The sequence below is a fragment of the Elaeis guineensis genome, chromosome 8 (assembly GCF_000442705.2).
Source record: "Elaeis guineensis isolate ETL-2024a chromosome 8, EG11, whole genome shotgun sequence".
NCBI classification, from domain to species: domain Eukaryota; kingdom Viridiplantae; phylum Streptophyta; class Magnoliopsida; order Arecales; family Arecaceae; genus Elaeis; species Elaeis guineensis.
The window spans coordinates 135,391,014-135,413,520 of NC_026000.2; the positions used below are offsets into that span (position 1 = coordinate 135,391,014).

General features: G+C 37.1%; 2 protein-coding genes across 2 annotated transcripts; one reads left to right on the top strand and one right to left on the bottom strand.

The window, feature by feature from the left end:
* Positions 1–17,674: 17,674 nt before the first annotated feature.
* LOC109506160 (protein VACUOLELESS GAMETOPHYTES) lies at positions 17,675–18,693 on the top strand. The gene is made up of 2 exons (XM_019852211.3): positions 17,675–17,987; positions 18,203–18,693. The coding sequence occupies exons 1-2, from the start codon at positions 17,675–17,677 to the stop codon at positions 18,691–18,693; spliced, it is 804 nt and encodes a 267-aa protein (XP_019707770.2).
* Positions 18,694–20,223: 1,530 nt separating this feature from the next.
* Positions 20,224–21,074, bottom strand: LOC105049369 (protein VACUOLELESS GAMETOPHYTES). The gene has a single exon (XM_010928990.4). It carries the CDS (start codon positions 20,981–20,983, stop codon positions 20,261–20,263), a length of 723 nt encoding a protein of 240 aa, XP_010927292.1. The 5' UTR covers positions 20,984–21,074; the 3' UTR covers positions 20,224–20,260.
* Between the last annotated feature and the right edge of the window lie 1,433 nt (positions 21,075–22,507).

The following is a 22,507-nucleotide window of genomic DNA, read 5'->3' on the forward strand; positions in this document are numbered from 1 at the left end:
ATCTTCTTACGGTAGGCTACGAATTATCTGACAGCAAAGTTCTTTAGAATCGCTGGTCTCGCTAGTGATTTGTCGCTGGTCTCGCTGGCGATAAATCTTCAGGATAAATCATTTGCCAACGTATATGCCCCCATTGGCAGGATCCTTTACATAGCCAGGTTGTCAATTCATATCATCTTCCAATTCATATATTATTTCAATAATAATATAAATAAGTGGTATTCGAGTCAATCAATCATATCATTCTTTATGATCATACATCATCATAGTAAGTTTCAACAAATATCTTTAATCATAAATAATTTTTAACAATTATTTTTATTTATAATTAATTTCAATAATATTTTTAATTACAAGCATGTCATGAATTAATATAATTCAAATTTATAATTTATCAGATAAATTTAATAAAAGTAAAATACTACTTACCTCAAAAGAAAATCTAAACTAGAGATCCTATAAATCTTGAAAATCCTTCTCTGAATCAGGTACGTCAAATATCATATTTTTGATCAAAATTTTATCAAATTAAAAAAAATTCTTAAAATCCAATATCCTCACATGGATCAACTAGATGACAGCGTCCAGAATTTTTAGATTGATCCATGAAAACTCTTCTTGTATTTATTATTATTATTATTATTTTTAAAATCCATCAATTATAAAAAAAATTCAAGAGAGAGAGAGCAGAGAGAGAAAGTCTCTCTCTCCTTCTCTTTCTCTCTCTCCCTTTTTTTTCCTTTTTCTTTTCTTTTCTTTTTCTCTTTTTCTTTTTTTTCTTCTTTTTTTTCTTTTCTTTTTCTCTTTTTCTTTTTCCTTCTTTTTTTCTTTTTTTTCTTTTTCTCTTTTTCTTTTTCCTTCTTTTTTTCTTTTCTTCTTTTCTCGTCTTCTTCCCTGGCCGAAACAGGGGACCGATCGGTCCCCTCCCTTTGATCGATCGTCCGTACCACAGCCAGCACGACGAAGGCGACGGCAGGGGGCAACTCTCTCGAGTTCGAAGATGCCAAGGCCGGCGGTTGGCAGTGATCGCTGGCGTCAGAAAATCAAAGAGAAGAAGAGACCAAACAGGGGGGTCCCTTCTCCGACAAAATTTGATGACACCTGTCATCGATAATTGTGCACAGAGGCACGAGAAGAAGGAGAGAGGAGAGATAAAGAAGTAGGGCTTACCTCGCCTCCGGTGATCCTGCTGGCGAGAAATCACGACGAGCATGAATCAAGGGGCTGCGGCTTCAATCGGAGAAATCAGGGAGGAAGATCGATGGGAGGTTCTTAGGAAGGGGGAAGGTCTTTTTATAGAGAGCCCTAGGACCTCTAGTGGTCCTAGGACTCCCGATCCATGGTGGCTCATCGGAGAAGAAGACTCCTATCGGGAGTCTTCTTCTCGATTTCTCTATTTTTTTTTTCAATTGGGCTTGGGCTTGGGTCTTCTCAATTGGGCTTTGGGCTTGTCATGACATTCTTCACCCCTAAAAAAAATTTCATCCTTGAAATTTGTCATACCTGTGGTCTCGAAGAGCTGGGGATATTTTTGCTTCATTTCTTCCTCTAGTTCCCAAGTAGCTTCTCTTTTCGAATGTCGACTCCACTGTACCTTGACATGAGAAATGTTATGACATCTCAGTACTTGTTCTTTACGGTCCACGATCTATACAGGATATTCTTCATATGATAGATCCTTTCTAGCTTGCAATGGTTCAAATTTCACGATGTGACTTGGGTCTGGTAAATATTTCTTCAATATAAAAACATGAAAAACATCATGTACTCCGGCAAGTGAAGGTGGTAAGGCAAGTCTATAATCACCTCACCAATTCTTTCCAAAATCTCGAACGGATCCACATATCTAGGATTCAATTTGCCATGAATGTCAAATCTTGAGATTCTTTTTGAAAGAGACACTTTGAGAAATACATGGTCACCAATTTGAAATTCTAATTTTCATCTCCTGTTATCTGCATAAATTTTCTGTCTGTTTTGTGCTGCCCGAAGTCGTTCTTTGATTAATTAAATCTTTCCGACTGTTTGTTGAATAAGTTCGGGATCCAATATTCTCCGCTCATCAATATCATTCCAGTGAATCGGTGATCGACATCTTCTACCATATAATACTTCATAAGGTGATATACCAATGCTAGCCTCATAACTATTATTATAAGCGAACTCAATCAAAGGTAGATGCTCATCCTATGAACTTTTCATATCTAAAATGCAAGTTCTCAACATATCTTCTAAGATCTGAATAGTTTTCTTTGACTGGCCATCATCTGTGAATGAAAGGCTGTAGTAAAGTTCAATTTTATTCCTAATGCCTTGTGTAAGCTCTTCTAAAACTGTGATACAAACCTGATGTCTCGATCCGATACAATGATCACTGAAATTTCATGTAGCCTTATAATTTCTTTCATATATAATTTTGCTAGTCTTTCCAAAATAAATCCAACTCTAATTGGTAGAAAGTGTGTAGACTTTGTCAATCGGTCCACAATCACCCAGGCTGCATCATTTTTACTTGGAGTCTTAAGTAGTCCAGTTATAAAATCCATAGTGATATGTTCTTACTTTCATACTGAAATATCGAGAGGTTGAAGTAATCCTGCAGGTCTCTGATGTTCAGCTTTAACTTGTTGACACACCAAACATTGAGCTACAAATTGAGCGATCTCTCTCGTCATATTATTCCACCAGTATATTTTCTTTAAGTCTCTATACATCTTAGTACCACCCAAATGAACTGTATAGCCGGTCTGATGGGCTTCCTGAAGTATTTTTTGTTTGAGTATCGAATCATTGGGTATGCAAATTCTATTTTCAAACCTCAACGAACCATCATCATGTATCTTGAATTCAGATTGAACACCAGTTTTCACTGAATCCCTTATTTTCATTAATTGTAGATCACCATTCTAGGCGATCATAATTCTTTCAATAAGTATTGGCTGAACCCTCATGTTGGGCTAATCGTACTGTTGAGTCATACACTCGAATATCTAATTGCAGTTTTCTTATATTCTCCAATAATTGACTTTGATGTGTGTTTAAAATAGTCAAATTTCTCATGGATTTTCTACTAAGGGCATCAGCAACAACATTAACTTTTTTGAGATGATAATGAATTGTTAAATCATAATCTTTTAACAGTTCTAACCACCTTCTCTATCTCATGTTTAATTCCTTCTGCATAAAAATATATTTCAAACTCTTATGATCAGTAAACACTTCATACTGTGCACCGTATAAATGATGTCTCCAGATTTTCAGAGCAAAAATTACTACAGCTAACTCCAAATCATGTGTCGGATAATTCTGTTCATATAGTTTCAATTGTCTTGAGGTGTAAGCCACTACCTTATCATGTTGCACAATACACAGTCAAGTTCTTTTTTAGACGTATCACTACATATTATGAATTCTTCATTTTCTGTTGGTATAGTAAGGATAGGGACTGAAACTAATCATTGTTTTAACTCTTGAAAACTCTATTCACAATCTTTGATCCACTCGAATTTAACCCCTTTCTAAGTAAGACAAATCAAAGGGCAACTATGCGGGAGAATCCTTCTACAAATCACCTGTAATAACCTGCAATTCTCAAAAAGCTCTGAATCTCAAAAATATTTATAGGTCTATTTCACTGCATCACAGCTTTCATTTTTGTTGGATCTACAGAAATTCCATCTTTAGATACGATATGTCCTAAGAAGATTATTTTGTCCAACTAAAATTCATACTTCTTTAATTTGGCATAAAATTTTTCTTTCCTCAATATTTGTAGTACACACCGTAAATATTCTTCATGCTCCAATTTGTTTCTTGAATATATCAAGATATCATCAATAAATACGACAACAAACTTATCAAGATAGGATTTGAATATTCTGTTCATTAAATTCATGAAGGCCGCTGGAGCATTGGTTAACCCAAATGGCATCACTAGAAATTCATAATGTCCATAATTAGTTCTAAATGCAGTCTTTGGTATGTCTTCTGCTTTGATTTTCAACTGATGATATCCTGAACGAAGATCAATTTTTGAAAAAACTTGTGCACCTTGCAGCTGATCAAACAAATCATCGATTCAAGGTAGAGGATACTTATTTCTGATAGTGTTCTTATTCAACTCTCTATAGTCGATACAAAGCCTCATACTACCATCTTTTTTTTTCACAAACAAGACTGGAGCTCCCCAAGGAGATACACTAGGTCTTATAAAATCTTTATCCAACAAATCCTGTAATTGATCTTTTAACTCCTTCAACTGTATGAGAGCCATTCGATAAGGAGCTTTAGAAATCATACCAATATTGGGTGCCAACTCAATGATAAATTCAATTTCTCTGTCCGATGACAGTCCGGATAAATCATCAATGAATACATTCGAAAATTATTTACGATAGAAATATCCTGTAACCTCAATTTATCATGTTCTGTATTCTTTATTGATACTAGATAACCTCTACATCTCTTTCTTAGCATCTGTCTAGCTTGCACAAATGAAATAATACGTGGAGGGATGGTTCCTGTACTTCCATCAAAATTGGATGTTAATTCTTTCAGTATTTGAAAGTTCACTCTCTTTTCATGACAATCCACAGAAGCATGATAAGTAGCAAGCCAATCCATTCCTAGAATGACATCAAAATCATGCATATCTAGGACCACCAAATCTGTCGGTAATTCTCTTTCTCCTATTCTGATACTACATGACTTGCACATACTTTCGATACTCAAAATACCACTTACTGGTGTCTCAACATATAATTTAGTTTTCATAGGTTCACATACTATATCGTATTGTCTAATAAAAGTAGTAGATATAAAGGAGTGTATAGCACCAGAATCAAACAAAACTGAAGCATAAATATCAGATACAGGAATGATACCTGTCACCACATTATTAGAGGCTTGAGCATCCTATTGTGTGAGTGCATAGATCCTTCCTTGAGTTTTCGGCTTTTGACTTCCATCCTTTGTTTGTGTGGATCTATTCTCATTCCTCTGGAGGCAATCTACAATTTTGTGTCCCTTCTGTCCATAGCTAAAACAAGAATCAGTATTCCATGGGCAATTAGAAGACTCATGCTCTCTTCGGCCACATCTCGAACATCTAGCCGTCTCATTCTCATGATTCTTATCATTTGCTGGCTTCTTTGCTGGACCTTTATTATTCTGATTTCGTCCTTGAGTTTCACTAAACTTATTTTTCTTCTTCTGAGTCCGTTCTCTCTCTGCATATGCTTCATTAACTTCCCTATCAATTATTAGAGCTTTATTCACAACTGATGCATAAGTAGTTAACTCATAGGGTACAACTTTTTTAATTTTCATCTTCAATCTCATTTCAAATTTATGTACTCTATCTTGCTCAATTTCAACTAATCTTGAAATGAACTTGGCTAACTCTATGAATTTGGCTTCATACTCTGCAACAGATCTGTTCTCCTGTTTCACATGAATAAACTCTTACTCTTTCTTTATTCTGACACTTCAGAAAAGTACTTGTCAAAGAATTCATCTCAAAATCTCTCCCAAGTGAGTGGTATCCTATTGTGTTCATATTTTTGTTCAAGTATACGCCACCAGTTGTATGCCTCACCTTGTAACAGATATACTGTGTAGTGGATCTTCTCATCATCGTGGTATTCTTGCACGCGAATGCCTTCTCCATCTCCATAATCCAGTTGTCAGCTTTCAATGGCTCGATGGTCCCTTTGAAGGCTGGAGAAGCTAACTTTTTAAACTCGACGATGTTGTTTTTCTGCATCAGATGTTCTCCATGTCCAGGTGTCAGTGGAGGATGTTGACGTGGCTGCGTATGTTGTTGTTGAAGTAACTATTGCTGTATTTGAACTACTCCGATCAGAGTTTGCATTAGTTGAGTAATGTTCAGCTCTTCCTGTACTGTCGGAGTATTTTCAATAGGGTCATTGATTCCCTCCTGCTGAGATATGCTGCTATTCAAATGGGGAGTGTTTTCACCAAATAGATTTGATATCCCTCTTACCGCTCTTGAGTATTCTTCATTCATCGTGGAGGCATATTGACCTATGACAAATTTGAGATGATAACTTATCCTTAATAAAGTTATAAACTTACTTAAGACAGGTCAGATCATAATCATCATAACTAACCTCTCAAATTTTTTAATATCTATCCATCACTCGCTCATTCTATTCCACATGTCTTTGTCTATCTACTTATGCTCTGATATCATATAAATTGTCACACCTCCGACCCGAGATTGTGAGTCGAAGGTCATGACAACCACCGCATACTCATAAGAAACTTTTTTCATAAGCATGCAAGGATTTCATCATGATATCATACACATAAAGTTAAATAAATTTTGATTTTTAATGATCAAACTTTAGTTCAAATAAAAAATCAAAACTCAGTGTCAAAAAGAAAAAAAAAATAATTATCTGATAAAGTCAATGCTTAAAATAAAAATCTTGCATTAATTCTGAAAAAATTCTAAATCAAATAAGCTAACTTCATCTTTAATCGCTCTCCCAACTGAAATCCCGCATCATGCTAATTTTCTGGATCTGTAAAGAAAAATATAAAACTCATCATGAGCTAAATAGCCTAGTAAGCAGTGTATACTTTTAACTAAATAAATCCGACAATAATACAGTACATATCAGTTTCTTCATAATATCAAAATCAATATATAAATTTATGAATTCATAATTTAATTCATCACACTATCAATCATGTATAAAATTTTAATTCATCATAATTTTAAATTATGCTTATCATCTTAAATTCATCAAATTCTTAAGTTCTTCTTACCAATCATGAACTATGATCACATTTTTTCTATGGCAGGATCATAATACCGCGTATCTTCTTGTGGTAGGCTGCGAATTATCTGGCAGCAAAATCTTTCGAAACCACTGATCTCACTGGTGGTTTGTCGCTGGTCTCACTGGCAACAAATTCTCAGGATAAATCATTTGCCAACGTATATGTCCCCATTGGCGGGGTCCTTTACTGTCACGCCCCAAATTCGGGACATAACATGACCATGCTACCGAGGGATGGAGCCCATGATAACACGAAGTCAATCCATCATAATCATCTAAAATCTATCAAATAAAAAAGATTCAATTCTATTATTCATCATATAATCGAACCAATATGGGTTCAGAGCATCTAAATCCAAAAGCAAGTACTAACCCGAATCTCAACATTCATAAATAATTACAAATTCATGATTATAAAATAAATTAAACTTTTACTGTCAAATTTTCAAGTTTGCTATGCCGATCTTCAAGCTTGGATTCTTTTTGCCGATCCTAACCTTATTTCTCTGTTCAAACAAAAAAAAATAAAAAGAATATGAGCTACACTAGCCCAGTAAGTAGAACTTGCGCTTCCTTATAGGTTCAAGCATAAGTTTTTCATGATAATACAATATTTAAAAAATAATAGATAATACAAAATAAAATATTTCATAGAGCATATAACAAAATAAGTTATAAACTCATCATGCATGCATAAATCATGTATATTTCACAATCATGAATCGTAAATCATTTTCATCATATATTCATGTCATGTTTTAAAATATTGCTCACAGATATTCGTGCTAAGATCACTATTATACCCATGACAGAGCCATGTTTCTTAATCGACAGAGTTTTTAATTCATGTGCCAACTTTATACCCACTGACAGGGCCATGTTTCATGTGGATGCTAGCTCCAGATGTCGATCTTCCCGAAGGGATTCATTCATAGCCATCTGAGAGCCTTTGAAATTATTATATCTTTTTCTTAAAGCATACATATACATAGATGGAAAAATAATAAATTCATGCTTCATAATCATGCTATTTTCATAAGACATATTCATGAAATCAATGCTCATAATAAAACATGCTTTTTCATATCACATATGCCGATCCTTATTTTAAGAAAAATTATGATTTCATCAATAGCAATTCTTTGCATAAAAATATGATCATTTAAAAATAAATAAGGAGTATAAGATCTACTTACCTCGTTCATTTTAGATCTTTAGACTTCATTAGAAGAATTAGCTAATCCTATTTAAAATATCAAATCATTATCAATTTCTATTTCATAAATATAATAAGATTAAATCATAAGGAAAGAGGACTGTTGTTTGGATGTGTCGGACCATCCAGATACCAAGGCAATTCAAGATCTCTTATCTGAGGTCAGATTCAAGTGACTTGATCAAAAAATCATGAAGCACAGATCGAATTAAAGTCAAAATCAATCAATAGGGTTCTTTAATAATAAATTTGAAAGATCTTTGATACGATCAGATGAGGTTGACATATAGCATAGATATCAAAGTAATTTCGGATCATCTTGTTAGAGTCAATATGAATCCCTAAAAGATGAAGGCATGACTCGATACAGGATTCATAGACCTTCTTAGAGAGAGAAAGTCAATCATGAGAGAGAAAGTAGAGAGAGAAAGTGAGAGAGAATCTTCGTATCCTTCAAAAATGGCAATCATGATTGAGATCATCAGAGGTTATATCAAGGTGACTTAATATGGATTAACCATGATCGATGTTATCAATTTGAAGAAGGATCGGATCGAGATCTAATCTACTGCATGAATTTTGGAGCAATCTCAAATCATCATATTTTCATCTCAAATTTATCCTAGGGTCTATGATGCAATCAGAGAGAAAGAATGACCCTAGAGAGACACAATCCATAAAAAGAGATAAAAGAGTCTAGAGAGAGAAAATAGGGAGAAAATTTAGAGAGAGAAAATAGAGAGAGAATGTAGAGAGAGAAAGTCCAATTCTAGAGAGAGAAAGATTTAAGAGAGAGATGAGAGAAACTTTCTCTCACATGTATTTATTATTATTATTATTATATATATATTTCTTTTTTTTCTTTTCTTTTTAGAGAGAGAAAATAGAGAGAGAAAGAGAGAGAAGAGAGAGAAAGAGGGAGAAAGAGGGGAGAGAGGAAATTTTTTCTCTTATTTTATTATTATTTTATTATTTTTATTTTTCTATTTTGTATTTTCTTTTCTTTTCTTTTTCTTTTTCCTTCTTCCCGCGGCCTTCTTGGGCCGAAACAGGGGACCTAGAGGTCCCCGTGCCTTGACCGGCCGATCACGGCCATTCCCCGCCCGGTGGTGTCCGGCGGCAAGGGGCGACCTTCCCCCGAGTTCGGAGGGCCAGAGCTGGCGGTTGGTGGTGACCGTCGGTGCCGGAAAATCAAGGAAAAGAAGAGGCTGGACAAGGGTTTTCTTTTCCGACAAAATCCGACGACACCTGTCGCCGGCAATCGTGCCCACAGGCATGAAAAAGAAGGGAGAGAAGAGAGGAAGAGGAAGGAGGCCTTACCACAGCCTCCGATGATCCCCACCAGCGTGAAATTGCGGCGAGCACAGGTCGAGGGGCCGCGGCTTCAATCGGGAAAATCAGAGAAAAACTCCGACGATCGTTGGTGACTGATGAATCTACTCTTAGAGGAGAGGAGGGGGTTCTTATAGAGCTCGTCCTAGGGTCTTTTAATGGCCCTAGGACTTCGATCCTTGATCGAAATCGGAGAAGAGGAAGACTCCGATTAGGAGTCTTCCTCCCTATTTTTTTTTTTTTGTTTAATGGGCTTAGTGGGGTTTTGGCCCATCGGCTGGGTTATCACATTCTACCCCCCTTAAAAAAATTTCGTTCTCGAAATTTAACATACCTTCATTTTCAAATAAGTGTGGATATCTCGTCTTCATATCATCTTCAAGCTCCCATGTAGTCTCTCTCTCTTCATGATTACTCCAATAAATCTTCACATATGGAATGATACGCTGTCTTAGAACTTGCTCTTTTCGATCAATAATTCGGAGAAAAAATTCTTCATAGGTTAAATCTTTATGAACTTGCAATGGCTCATACTTTATCACGTTATTTGGATCAAGTACAAATTTTCTTAGTGGTGAAACATGAAAGACATTGTGCACTTTGGATAAATCTGATAGTAAGGCTAGTTCGTAAGCAACATCTCCTACTCGATTTAAAATTTCAAAAGGTCCAATATATCGTGGACCCAGCTTGCCATGTCTCCCAAACCTCATGACACTTTTTGTAGGTGATACTTTTAGAAGAATATGATCATCGAAGTGAAATTTTAATTCTCTTATTTTTCTATCTGCCCAACTCTTCTGTCTATCCTGTGCTGCTTCAAGTCTTTCCTTGATCAGATAGATTTTCTCTCTAACATCCATTTATTATCAGTAAAATCTTTCCTTATTTACAACTAACGTATTTCATAATATCTTTTGATTTAAAGGATTAATATTTCTAATCAATTCAGACCATCACGCTTTTACTGCGCACTCTGATCTCAACTTACCAAATTATCTAAGTTTATCAAAAATAAAAATATCTTTGTATATTAAATTAACCAAAGATAGATTCAACTTTCAGATTTCATATACAATTTAGGGTAAAATTTAAGATTTTCTTGTCATTACTACCTCTTAGGCATAGCACATCAAAATTAAATCTTCATCCATCTTCTATGTTTGAACTTATTAATAAGCTTCACCACTCCTCAAAAATCTAATATGTCTAGAATTAATTTGAGTTAACCTTTGATTTACCTTATAATCATTTAGATAACTTCCAAACCAACTTTTCTTTGCAAAGAGATGAACATCAAAATCAACAAAATTATCATGTCCTTTATCCATATAGGTTTAGCATTCCAATATCATCAAATATACCTAACATAATATATCAATACCTCCCACTTCATTCTAGGGTCAACACTTCTCGTACTCAGGTCAACCTTGCTTATTGAAATATAAGATATAACTCGTCAATTCTATTATAGATATCATATGCCACTTATGCATAAATTTTATCATAATACCTATTGATTCAAAATCAAATTATTGAATCTTTTTTTTTTATATCTATCATGTTTCTCATGATCTTAGCCTCAAGTTCAAATATCACTAAAGTCACAATCCTGAATAATGATAACCTTAAGTTCAAATACTACTTAAAGTCATATTCTCTAGCGATCATAATCTAAACTTTATATCATTCTATCACGTCCTTAATGATCATAATCTTAAGCTCTTGATATTATCCATTATACTCCACTCGATCACATCCTATTGATCATACATAAAGTTTTGATATCACTTTATAATCTCAATGATCTTAAACCTAAGCTCTAATATTATTCTTTCATATCCTAATCATTTATATCATTTATATCATAATTCTCAATGATTATAACCTAAGCTCTGATACCATAAAATGTCACGTCCCAAATTCGGGACATAACACGGCTATGCTACCGAGGGATGGAGTCCACGATAACACGAAGCCAATCCATCATAATCATCTAAAATCCATCAAATAAAAAAGATTCAATTATATTATTCATCATATAATCGAACCAATATGGGTTCAGAGCATCTAAATCCAAAAGCAAGTACTAACCCGAATCTCAACATTTATAAATAACTACAAATTCATGATTATAAAATAAATTAAACTTCTGCTGTCAAATTTTTAAATTTGCTATGCCGATCTTCAAGCTTGGATTCTTTTTGCCGATCCTAACCTTATTTCTCTGTTCAAACAAAAAGAAAATAAAAAGAATATGAGCTACACTAGCCCAGTAAGTAGAACTTGCGCTTCCTTATAGGATCAAGCATAAGTTTTTCATGATAATGTAATATTTAAAAAATAACAGATAATATAAAATAAAGTATTTCATAGAGCATATAACAAAACAAGTTATAAACTCATCATGCATGCATAAATCATGTATATTTATAATCATGAATCGTAAATCATTTTCATCATATATTCATGTCATGTTTCAAAACATTGCTCACAGATATTCATGCTAAGGTCACTATTATACCTGTGACAGGGCCATGTTTCTTAATCGATAGAGTTCTTAATTCATGTGCCAACTTTATACCCGCTGGCAGGGCCATGTTTCGTGTGGATGCTAGCTCCGGATGTCGACCTTCCCGAAGGGATTCATTCATAGCCATCTGAGAGCCTTTGAAATTATTATATCTTTTTCTTAAAGCATACATATACATAGATGAAAAAATAATGAAATTCATACTTCATAATTATGCTATTTTCATAAGACATATTTATGAAATCAATGCTCATAATAAAACATGCTTTTTCATATCACATATGCCGATCTTTATTTTAAAAAAAATTATGATTTCATCAATAGCAATTCTTTGCATAAAAACATGATCATTTAAAAATAAATAAGGAGCATAAGATCTACTTACCTCATTCATCTTAGATCTTCAGACTTCATTAAAAGAATCAGCTAATCCTATTTAAAATATCAAATCATTATCAATTTCTATTCCATAAATATAATAAGATTAAATCATAAGGAAAGATGACTGTTGTTCAGATGTGTCGGACCATCCAGATACCAGGACAATTCAGGATCTCTTATCTGAGGGTCAGATTCAAGTGACTTGATCAAGAAATCGTGAAGCACAGATCGAATTAAAATCAAAATCAATCAATAGGATTCTTTAATAATAAATTTGAAAGATCTTTGATACGATCAGATGAGGTTGACATACAGCATGGATATTAAAGTAATTTTGGATCATCTTGTTAGAGTCAATATGAACCCCTAAAAGATGAAGGCATGACTCGATACAGGATTCATAGACCTTTTTAGAGAGAGAAAATCAATCATGAGAGAAAAAGTAGAGAGAGAAAGTGAGAGAGAAAGTGAGAGAGAATCTTCGTATCCTTCAAAAGTGGCAATCATGATTGAGATCATCAGAGGTTATATCAAGGTGACTTAATATGGATTAACTATGATCGATGTTATCAATTTCGAAGAAGGATCGGATCGAGATCTAATCTACTGCACAAATTTCAAAGTAATCTCAGATCATCATATTTTCATCTCAAGTTTATCCTAGGTCTGTGATGCAATCAGAGAGAGAGAATGACCCTAGAGAGACACAATCTATAAAAAGAGATAAAAGGGTCTAGAGAGAGAAAATAGGAAGAAAATCTAGAGAGAGAAAATGAAGAGAGAAAGAGAGAGAAGAGAGAGAAAGAGGGAGAAAGAGAGGAGAGAGGAAATTTTTTCTCTTATTTTATTATTATTATTTTTTTTCTATTTTTTTTATTTTTCTATTTTGCATTTTCTTTTCTTTTTCTTTTTCCTTTTTCTTTTCTTTTTCCTTTTCCTTTTCTTTTTCTTTTTCTTTCTTCTCGCGGCCTTCTTGGGTCGAAACAGGGGACCTAGAGGTCCCCGTGCCTTGACCGGCCGATCACGGCCATTCCCTGCCCGACGATGGCCGGCGGCAAGAGGCGACCTTCCCTCGAGTTCGGAGGGGCCAGAACCGGCGGTCGGTGGTGACCGTCGGTGCTGGAAAATTAGGGAAAAGAAGAGGCCGGACAGGGTTTTCTTTTCCGACAAAATCCGGCGATACCTGTCACCGGCAATCGTGCTCACAGGCACGGAAAAGAAGGGAGAGAAGAGAGGAAGAGGAAGGAGGCCTTACCATAGCCTCCGATGACCCCCACTGGTGTGAAATTACGGCGAGCACAGGTCGAGGGGCCGTGGCTTCAATCAAAAAATCGGAGAAAAACTCTGACGATCGTCGGTGACTGATGGATCTACTCTTAGAGGAGAGGAGGGGGTTCTTATAGAGCTCGTCCTAGGGTCTTTTAATGGCCCTAGGACTTCGATTCTTGATCGGAATCGGGGAAGAGGAAGACTCCGATCGGGAGTCTTCCTCCCTTTTTTTTTTTTTTTTGTTTAATGGGCTTAGTGGGCTTTTGGCCCATCGGGCCGGATTATCACATTTACATAGCCAGGTTGTCAATTCATATCATTTTTTAATTTATATATTATTTCGATAATAATATAAATAAGTGGTATTCGAGTCAATCAATCATATTATTATTTATGATCATACATCATCATAGTAATTTTCAACAAATATCTTTAATCGTAAATAATTTTTAATAATTATTTTCATTCATAATTAATTTCAATAATATTTTCAATTACAAGCATGCCATGAATTAATATAATTCAAATTTATAATTTACCAGATAAATTCAATAAAAGTAAAATACTACTTACCTCAAAAAAAAATCTAAACTAGGGATCCTAGAAATCTTGAAAATCCTTTTCTGAATCTGGTACATCAAATATCATATTTTTGATCAAAATTTTATTAAATTAAAAAAAATAAAAATTTCTAAATCCAATGTCCTCACATGGATTGACCAGATGACAGCATCCAGGATTTTTGGATTGATCCATGAAAACTCTTCTTATATTTATTATTATTATTATTATTTTTAAAATCCATCAATCCTAAAAAAAATCCAAGAGAGAGAGAAGAGAGAGAAAGTCTCTCTCTCCTTCTCTTTCTCTCTCTCCCTTTTTTTTCCTTTTTCTTTTCTTTTTTTTTCTCTTTTTCTCTTTTTCCTTTTTTTTTCTTTTCTTTTTCTCTTTTTCTTTTTCCTTCTTTTTTTCTTTTCTTCTCTTCTCGTGTTCTTCTCTGGCCGAAACAGAGGACCGACCAGTCCCCTCCCTTTGATCGATCATCCGTACCACAGCCGGCACGACGAAGGCCAGCGGCAGGGGGCAACTCTCTCGAGTTCGGAGAGGCCAAGGCCAGCGGTCGGCAGTGATCGCCGACACCAGAAAATTGAAGAGAAGAAGAGACCAAACAGGGGGGTCCCTTCTCCGACGAAATCTGATGGTACCCGTCACCGATAGTTGTGCACAGAGGCACGAAAAGAAAGAGAGAGGAGAGGAGAGGAGAGAGGAAGAGGAAGAAGGGCTTACCTCAGCCTCCGGTGATCCCGCCGCGAGAAATCACGGCGAGCATGAATCAAGGGGCTGCAGCTTCAATCGAAGAAATCAGGGAGGAAGAGAGGGAGGAAGACCGGTGGAGGATTCTTAAGAAGGAGGAAGGTCTTTTTATAGAGAGCCCTAGGACCTCTAGTGATCGTAGAACTCCCGATCCATGGTGGCTCATTGGAAAAGAAGACTCCTATCGGGAGTCTTCTTTCCGATTTCTCTATTTTTTTTTTTTCAATTGGGTTTGGACTTGGATCTTCTCAATTGGGCTTTGGGCTTGATTATGACAGAGGTGATAGTAATTATCTTGTTTTAAACATTACCAGCGACCAACTTAACAGGGTTGACAAACAGTATAACCAAAAATGCATTAACAAGGTTAATGGTTGGTGTTGCTGCTAAAATCTAGCCCAGTTGCTAGGCATGGAGTGTTTGTTATTGGGCTTTGAGCTGAGGAAGATGGGTTGGATGGTGGCAGCTGCACTCAGATGATCGAGGCCTCCGACACCAGTTGTCGGAAATGAAACAAAGAAGTCGACTTGTTGGAGTGTGTCCAGAGAGAGACTCTTTGATGCCTTGGTTAAACTGGATTCTCAAGGAAATATTGGAGATTTTAGAGTAGCAAAGTAGCAACATGTAAGTAGTGAGTCGAGAGAACATATTTGGACGACTCCAAGTGTTGTTTATAAAGACAAAGATGGGCGTAGGACTGGCAAAATATGATCCGATCCGTCAATTCGATTCGTATTTGATCCGTCATAAATAAATTTGTATTTAGACTAAACAGATTGGAGTCATAAACAGATTAACTCATTTAACCCGTTTAATAAGTAGGTCGGATTTGGATTTTAGATATCTGATTCGTTTAATCCATTTAATCCGTTTAATATTCAGGTCGGATTGAGTCAGATAACCCATTTAATCTGTTTAAGCTGTTTCTGACTCATTTAACCTGACCTATTTAACCCATTTAAGATCCGTTTAACCTATTTAAAACATGTTTACTCTGTTTCTGACCCATTTAACTCGATCTGTTTAACCCGTTTAACTTAATTTGACCTATTTAATAAATAGATTAAACGGGTCGGATCGGATTATCTATTTAATAAACAGGTCGGATTCAAGTTTTAATTTTTGACTCATTTAATAAATAGGTCGGATTTAAGTTGATGATTTTCTGATCCGATCTGTTTATGATCCGATCCGACCTGACCTGATTGCCACCCCTAAGTAGACGTATTGTTAAGTAAGACTGGCGTATGCCCTAATGGACCGGCAATAGCCCATGCATCATGCCCAGACATTTCATCCGCACGTTATGCCTGCATGTCATGCCATGCATGCGACTTAATCAAGTGCAATCGTAGGCTGAGCTGTAAGTGTAACGGCTGCCAATTGGAGAGGATTTGCATACCTTTACATGACCTTAATGCAGGCCACATGTCAAACTCCCAATGGTCAGCTTACCACATTGGTTAGGGTGGGTTCCAAGGCATATCAGTTGGTCTCCAAGATTGATCTCCTGTCACAATTAAGGATCAAAGTGTTCGATGCTTGTTGGCTCATAATGAACTATATTGTCAATATAGAATTTGCCTTTTTTTTTAACTTTTGTCTTGTTTACATTTCATGCTATTCACGGGTTTCTCAAGGGACTTGCATAAACTAAATTATCTTTCAGAGAAAACATACGTATTAACGGTAATCAGCAATTAATTAGGATAAGGACCAAAGGTCTTTCTTCAAAAAATGGTCTCCGCTGGAAAATGTAAGTGTTCGGGAATATCCACCGACCGACCGATCGGAACCGACCGATGGTCGGAGGGACCGACCGACCGATCGATGGCCGGAAGGACCGACCGACCGACCGATGGCCGGAGGGACCGACCGACCGACCGACAGCCGGAGGGACCGACCGACCGACCGACCGACAGCCGGAGGGACCGGCTGGCAGACGCCATCACTGGCCAATTGACGGCCCATCACCGACTGGGGGTGTGTCGGGCGTATCCCTCCCGACCGACTGACGGCCCGACCGACCGACCGACGGCCGACTGAACCCAGAGATCCAATGGCCGACTCACGAAAGACTCGCCGACCAACGGGGGGGCCCGACACCACTCAGCTGGCCACCGACTTTGGGTCGGTCGGCTCCTCCAACCGCCGTACAGCCGCCAGACCTTGTCAGCTCTGACAGCGACATGCGGCACGGCTACCTAGGGGCATTGTCCCACCGAGGGCATTGTCAACTCTGGTGATTTGATAGCCGCACGGCGACATGATACTTTCACGGCGACTCTGACAGTCTACAGTGAGTTGACAGTTCCTCACTTGTCTGCGCCATTAATGACGGCGCCATATCGTGCTCCACTATATAAACCGGAGAAGGCAACAGTGCAGAGGACCCCCCGCTCCGTCTCTCCCACTTCTCGACTCCCAAAAATACAGACTCGCAACCTCTCTCCCTCTCCCTCTCTCTCTCTCGATCGAGCTCTCTGTCTATATTTCACTGTTGCCCAGTCACCTCTCTGACTTGACCGTCGGAGGGTCCCGTCGGAGCCGCCTCCGGTCAGAGTGGACTTCTCGTTTTTGCAGGTGCACGCTTCCCGGCGATCGGACGACGAGGTGATTGGCCGCAACAGTAAGCATCATTGATATCAGAGATTTGGTGGAAACTCTGAATACAGCTGTTGATGTGTTAGCTCAATAATTTGCGACTCCGTGGAATCTGTGCCGATATCGCATTGGAAAGTGCCTTTTCTAAGTATAAATTCTCTGGGGCTTTTGTTGCTTGCAACCTATGTGAAAAGAGTTCTCTTGGGAGGTGGCAGCATGTGCTGCAGTCTTGCTGTCAGGAAGTCATCAAAGTTGATCACTAGATCGCCTTCAATGGATCTTCCAACCATTCCACAGACGAACCCGGGGGAAGAGATCTTCCATTTTAGCCATCCACAACATCCTTTAGTTCAAGTCAGCTACCCATACCTCTTTACATGCATGGGCTGCAAAGAATATGGTGCAGGAAAGAGGTTTAGGTGCCAAATATGTGGGTTTGATCTGCATGACTTCTGTGCACTTGCTCCTCCCTCTCTGCAGAACCATCCTCTCCACCACAAACACCAGCTAGTTTTTTACTCAAAACCAGGTAGATCTCTTCATGCATGCAAAGTACTTGGTTAAAATGTGCAAGGAATCACATCTAAAAGAAGTAATGTTGCATTTATTTTCTAATTGGTCATGTCTAGTTGGTCATCTTTTTTCGGTCATTTCAATTTAATCTTATCCATTACACCTCCATTTCATTTCAATTTTATTTTTCAATATATATTATGCTTATATCTTTTATCATGGATCATGAAGGCGGGTTTCTTCGCTCGAAATGTGACATATGCAACAAATCTGCCAAAGGATTTGCCTTTCGTTGCAGCTCGTGCAGTTTTGAGATGCATCCTTGTTGTGCTACGATGTCTCGCGAAATGAAGTTCTTGACCCACCAACATCCCTTGACTCTTTCATCACCTATGGCAATTATGGGTGGTGATTCAAGCTTGGTCTGTGAGGTGTGCCAAAGGAAAAGGTCTGGCCATGTTTATTGTTGCATGGCTTGTGGTTATTTTCTTCATGCTGTCTGTGCAAAAGATTTGATTAATGGGCTTCATGTCCATGGCATTAGGCCGCCTGAAAAATCTAACATGCTCGGGGCGGCAGCTAAGGTTGCATCTCAAGCCCTATTTGGAATTATTGGAGGACTGATCGAAGGAATTGGAGAAGGCATTGGGGAAGCACTCATGGATAACTTTGGGAATAGTAGAAGCAGAGGTATCAGAAATAGAGATTGGCAGAAATGTTAGACAATTGGAGAAAGGGGAACGTGTTCGAAGCTTTGGAAACTCTAGGACCAGTGAAAAGAAAATAAGCATGGATGTTTTCTACTAGTTTATGATGTAATTAATCTTGTTCTGTAACATAAATAATTGTATGGTTTCAAACTATTCAGTGGTTTGTATATTGTAATTCTTATAATCAGTAAGATATTTCTGCATGTGTTGACTTAATAATTTAATATGAAGCTTGCTTTTCATCTAAATCATGCATGAAAAGTAGTAGAAACTATCAATGACATATAAAAAATATATTGGACTAAATCCATTTCTGTAGAGTGAAGTCCATATTAATATAATTACAGGCCAATAGGATAAGTCGCAGTGATTTCATATTGTAATGAAAAATTATAAGGCTTCTCTTAATGTTGGTGTAATCTTGTTAGCAGATATCAAAAGCAAAGGGAAATATTACTTTGGGATGACAGTGATCGTTGAATTCTCAGAGGGAATATCTCATGTGAAAATAATAAGAACGACAACATAAATGAAGAAAAATAGAAATGAAGAAGGCAGAAAAAAAACAGGAAACAATGATGATGGTCACCATGATGTCATGATGACTCTGGTCTTCATATCATGATTATATCCATATAGACCATGACCGGTTAGTTTACAGTTAAAATCTTGGGTTTTCTCAGGATCTCTGTAACTTTTTCCCAGAAAAGTTAGATACTGTAATTGCTACTCTTGTTACCTCTGGATTTTTGTTAAAAAGATGTCCACACGTTCATTAGAAACTGGGTCCTTTGCACCCCCTTTCCACACACACACACATACACACACGCGCGGGAAAAAACGAAGAAAATAAATGCTAGTATAGCATTTTATACTTAAAACGAAGGAAGAAACTAATGCTCTTTTATTTTTCCTCTGTTCCTTGCTATCTCTTCCCTATGTCTTTAGGGGCATATCTGTACCAATTACAGAAAGCATTTTATGTTCCCACAGTACAGCAAGAAGAAATGTTTTTTTCAGTATTAATCATAAAGCACAGAACCATGGTTTGATTTCTAGCCTACAGTGATGCAGGATAGTATTTAACACGATATTTATGCAAATGATAGAAAGGGATATTTAAAGGACAGAATAGATATCAACTGGCAATGTGCATGACCAACTTTTTTTTTTTTTTGGTTTTTGGTAATATCGGATTTAGTAAATCCTAGTGAAAATACATCCATGTGAATTAGAAACTAAAATATGCCAAAAAAGCTAGAGGAATTATGTGTGAATGCATGACCTACTTTATTTAATTATTCTTTTTGGCCTATTAGTATCCACAACACTTCCCAATTCTACCTTTTTTTTTTTCTTTTGTTTCAACCTACGTTAAACTGAAATCATCCAAACCACTTGTTGCTTACCAAGAGTACGAAATGTTTAAGGTCATTTCAGCACCCTTTATTCATTTTGGATCACAGAATATATACAAGACAATAGCCATAAACAAGCAACACATACCAACATACTTCATACCAGCATAAGAACAGAACAACAGACATCAACAATCTTGGAGCCATTATTATACTAATTTCTACTTGGATATGAAAGCCCCTATAACAGCAGCAATTATAGCTGTTGGATCTCCAAGTATAGCTGAGATGATAATGCGGAGTGCACCGCTGGCAATCTGGCAACATTTTCTTACCTTCCCCACTCTTCCCCTGTGGTGGTTCTGCATTGTCCCTCGAAGGCTTGGAATCCTTGTTTGGATCTCTCTAACCTTGTTCTTGTCCAAGTTCAGATATATAGCTTGCCAGCTCTCAGCAAGCAGTTCTTTGACACATGACACATGAAGGTTGTAGTTCTTGCACTCAGACCTGTAAGACCAGCCCGACCCCTTGCGCCCGCAGCGGTGACAAGGGCTTGAGAGCTTGAGGCAAAGATAAAAGTTGTGATCCCCATCATCGAGCTGCTGCGGGAGGTTTGCGCAGCATGGATGGAGATCGAAACCACACCTGCTGCAATGGTACACAAAGCCTGGCACATCCTTGCCACATGCATCACATATCCTCATCCCCAGGCCAGGAGGTGTGGTGTAGAATCGGAATTCACATTTCTTGTAGAAGGCATGCTTGATGGTGGCTGGTGCAAGGGCGCATGCCTTGTGGAGATCAAAATCACACATGTCACACTTGTACTTGAGGCCAATGCCTGCTTCCTTGCAGCCATTGCAGCGAAATGGGACTTCGGTGTATTCGACCTTGAGCTTGTGGTGAGGGTGGCTGGGGTGGCAGATCTCCTTGTCCAGCTTCATGGTTTCTTGGCCTTCTCTTCGCTGGCTGTCTCTTCCTTTCCTGGATTGTACTAGGAGAGGAGTTTAAGTGAAGTTTGTTTAGAAAGCGTTTTGAAATAGTAAAAGGAAATTCTGTGGTAACATTATAGAAGAATCTGCTTTGCTTAGTTGTAACAAAAAAGAATAACTTGGGGCATTGGCTCCAACAAACTTGAAAAAGGATTGAATGAAGGATCAAGAAAGCAATTGAAGAGAATAAATGCGAAAGAGACAGAAGGGTTAACTTTGCCCAGATGCTGAGTTGAGCAGTCCTGCTTTGTAATAATCTGGAATATAGGTCCTCTGTGCTGAATTGAAATGCAATAGAGCTTCTGGCAATAAAATATTCTCTCTCTCTCTCTCATCCTTTGGTCACTGGATGAAAAAGAATGCTTTGGGTTCAGCTAAATCTGAAGATTTTGCGTCTTTATTAACTTAACCATATCTGATCTACAAGATCCGAGGGAAAAGCAGTATTACAGATAGCTCTTCTTTTGATGTTCATTTTCTCTTTTCCTATGCATCAAAAGAATTTATCATTTCCAAAACAGAAGGTATCTGAAGGTAGCTGTTATCAATTTTTCTATCCATTATATAATATATTCAGATAAGCCTTCTGAGAACGGAAACTAATAAAGGTGCACCCGTTACAATTAGATTTTTGTAGCAACTGAGGTCCTCCCCAAAAAAATTAGCAAGATGGTATTGTTTGGATTTTGTGGTCCTGTAGATGAATAAAAGAACTACTTAGTGCACAATTGATGTAAGGCTAAATAGACGTCCATGCAGGTTATTATATATTCTCCCTATATCATGTCCCAAACCTAGCACTTGGGTTGGCCACGTGACATGGCCACACAATTCGTAGAACAACATCCTAGAGATCATGTAAGGCCTAAATAATTATAAACTCAAATATTTTAAATAATCAATTAAATATCAGATATATCAACCGAGTCACAACTCCAAATCAAATCGTAAACTTTGTTCCAATACAATTATTCAAATGTTCATTGGTATCAGAGAATTTAAACTAGTTAAATTACTAAAAGCTTCAGTACTTGTTTTCTCTCGTCCAACCCATCCGAACTAAGCATCCTGTGAGTATAAAAAAAAATAACAAAGGAATATGAGCTTCTTCAGCTCAATAAGAATCACTGCACATGTACATCAGACTAATAGATAAAGTGAAAAATATATTAATACCAAAATAATTTTGTGAAGACTCATGCATTTAATAATAGATCACATATACCATCAAATGAGGTCTTTATTCAACATTAATTTACAAGATCTTAACATCTGATTCATTTTTTTTCCACAACTTCAGATTGATAACCCTTTTATCCCTTTCGGCTTTGGACTAACCTCAACCATGCCTCAGTCTCCATCCGATCAAATTTTTACTCATAAATTTTTCAAGACTGTCTCAGGCATAAGCTTCTAACCGGCTGATCCACATACAAGCCCATGAGGACTGTTCCAGACATAAGCTCCTGACAGATT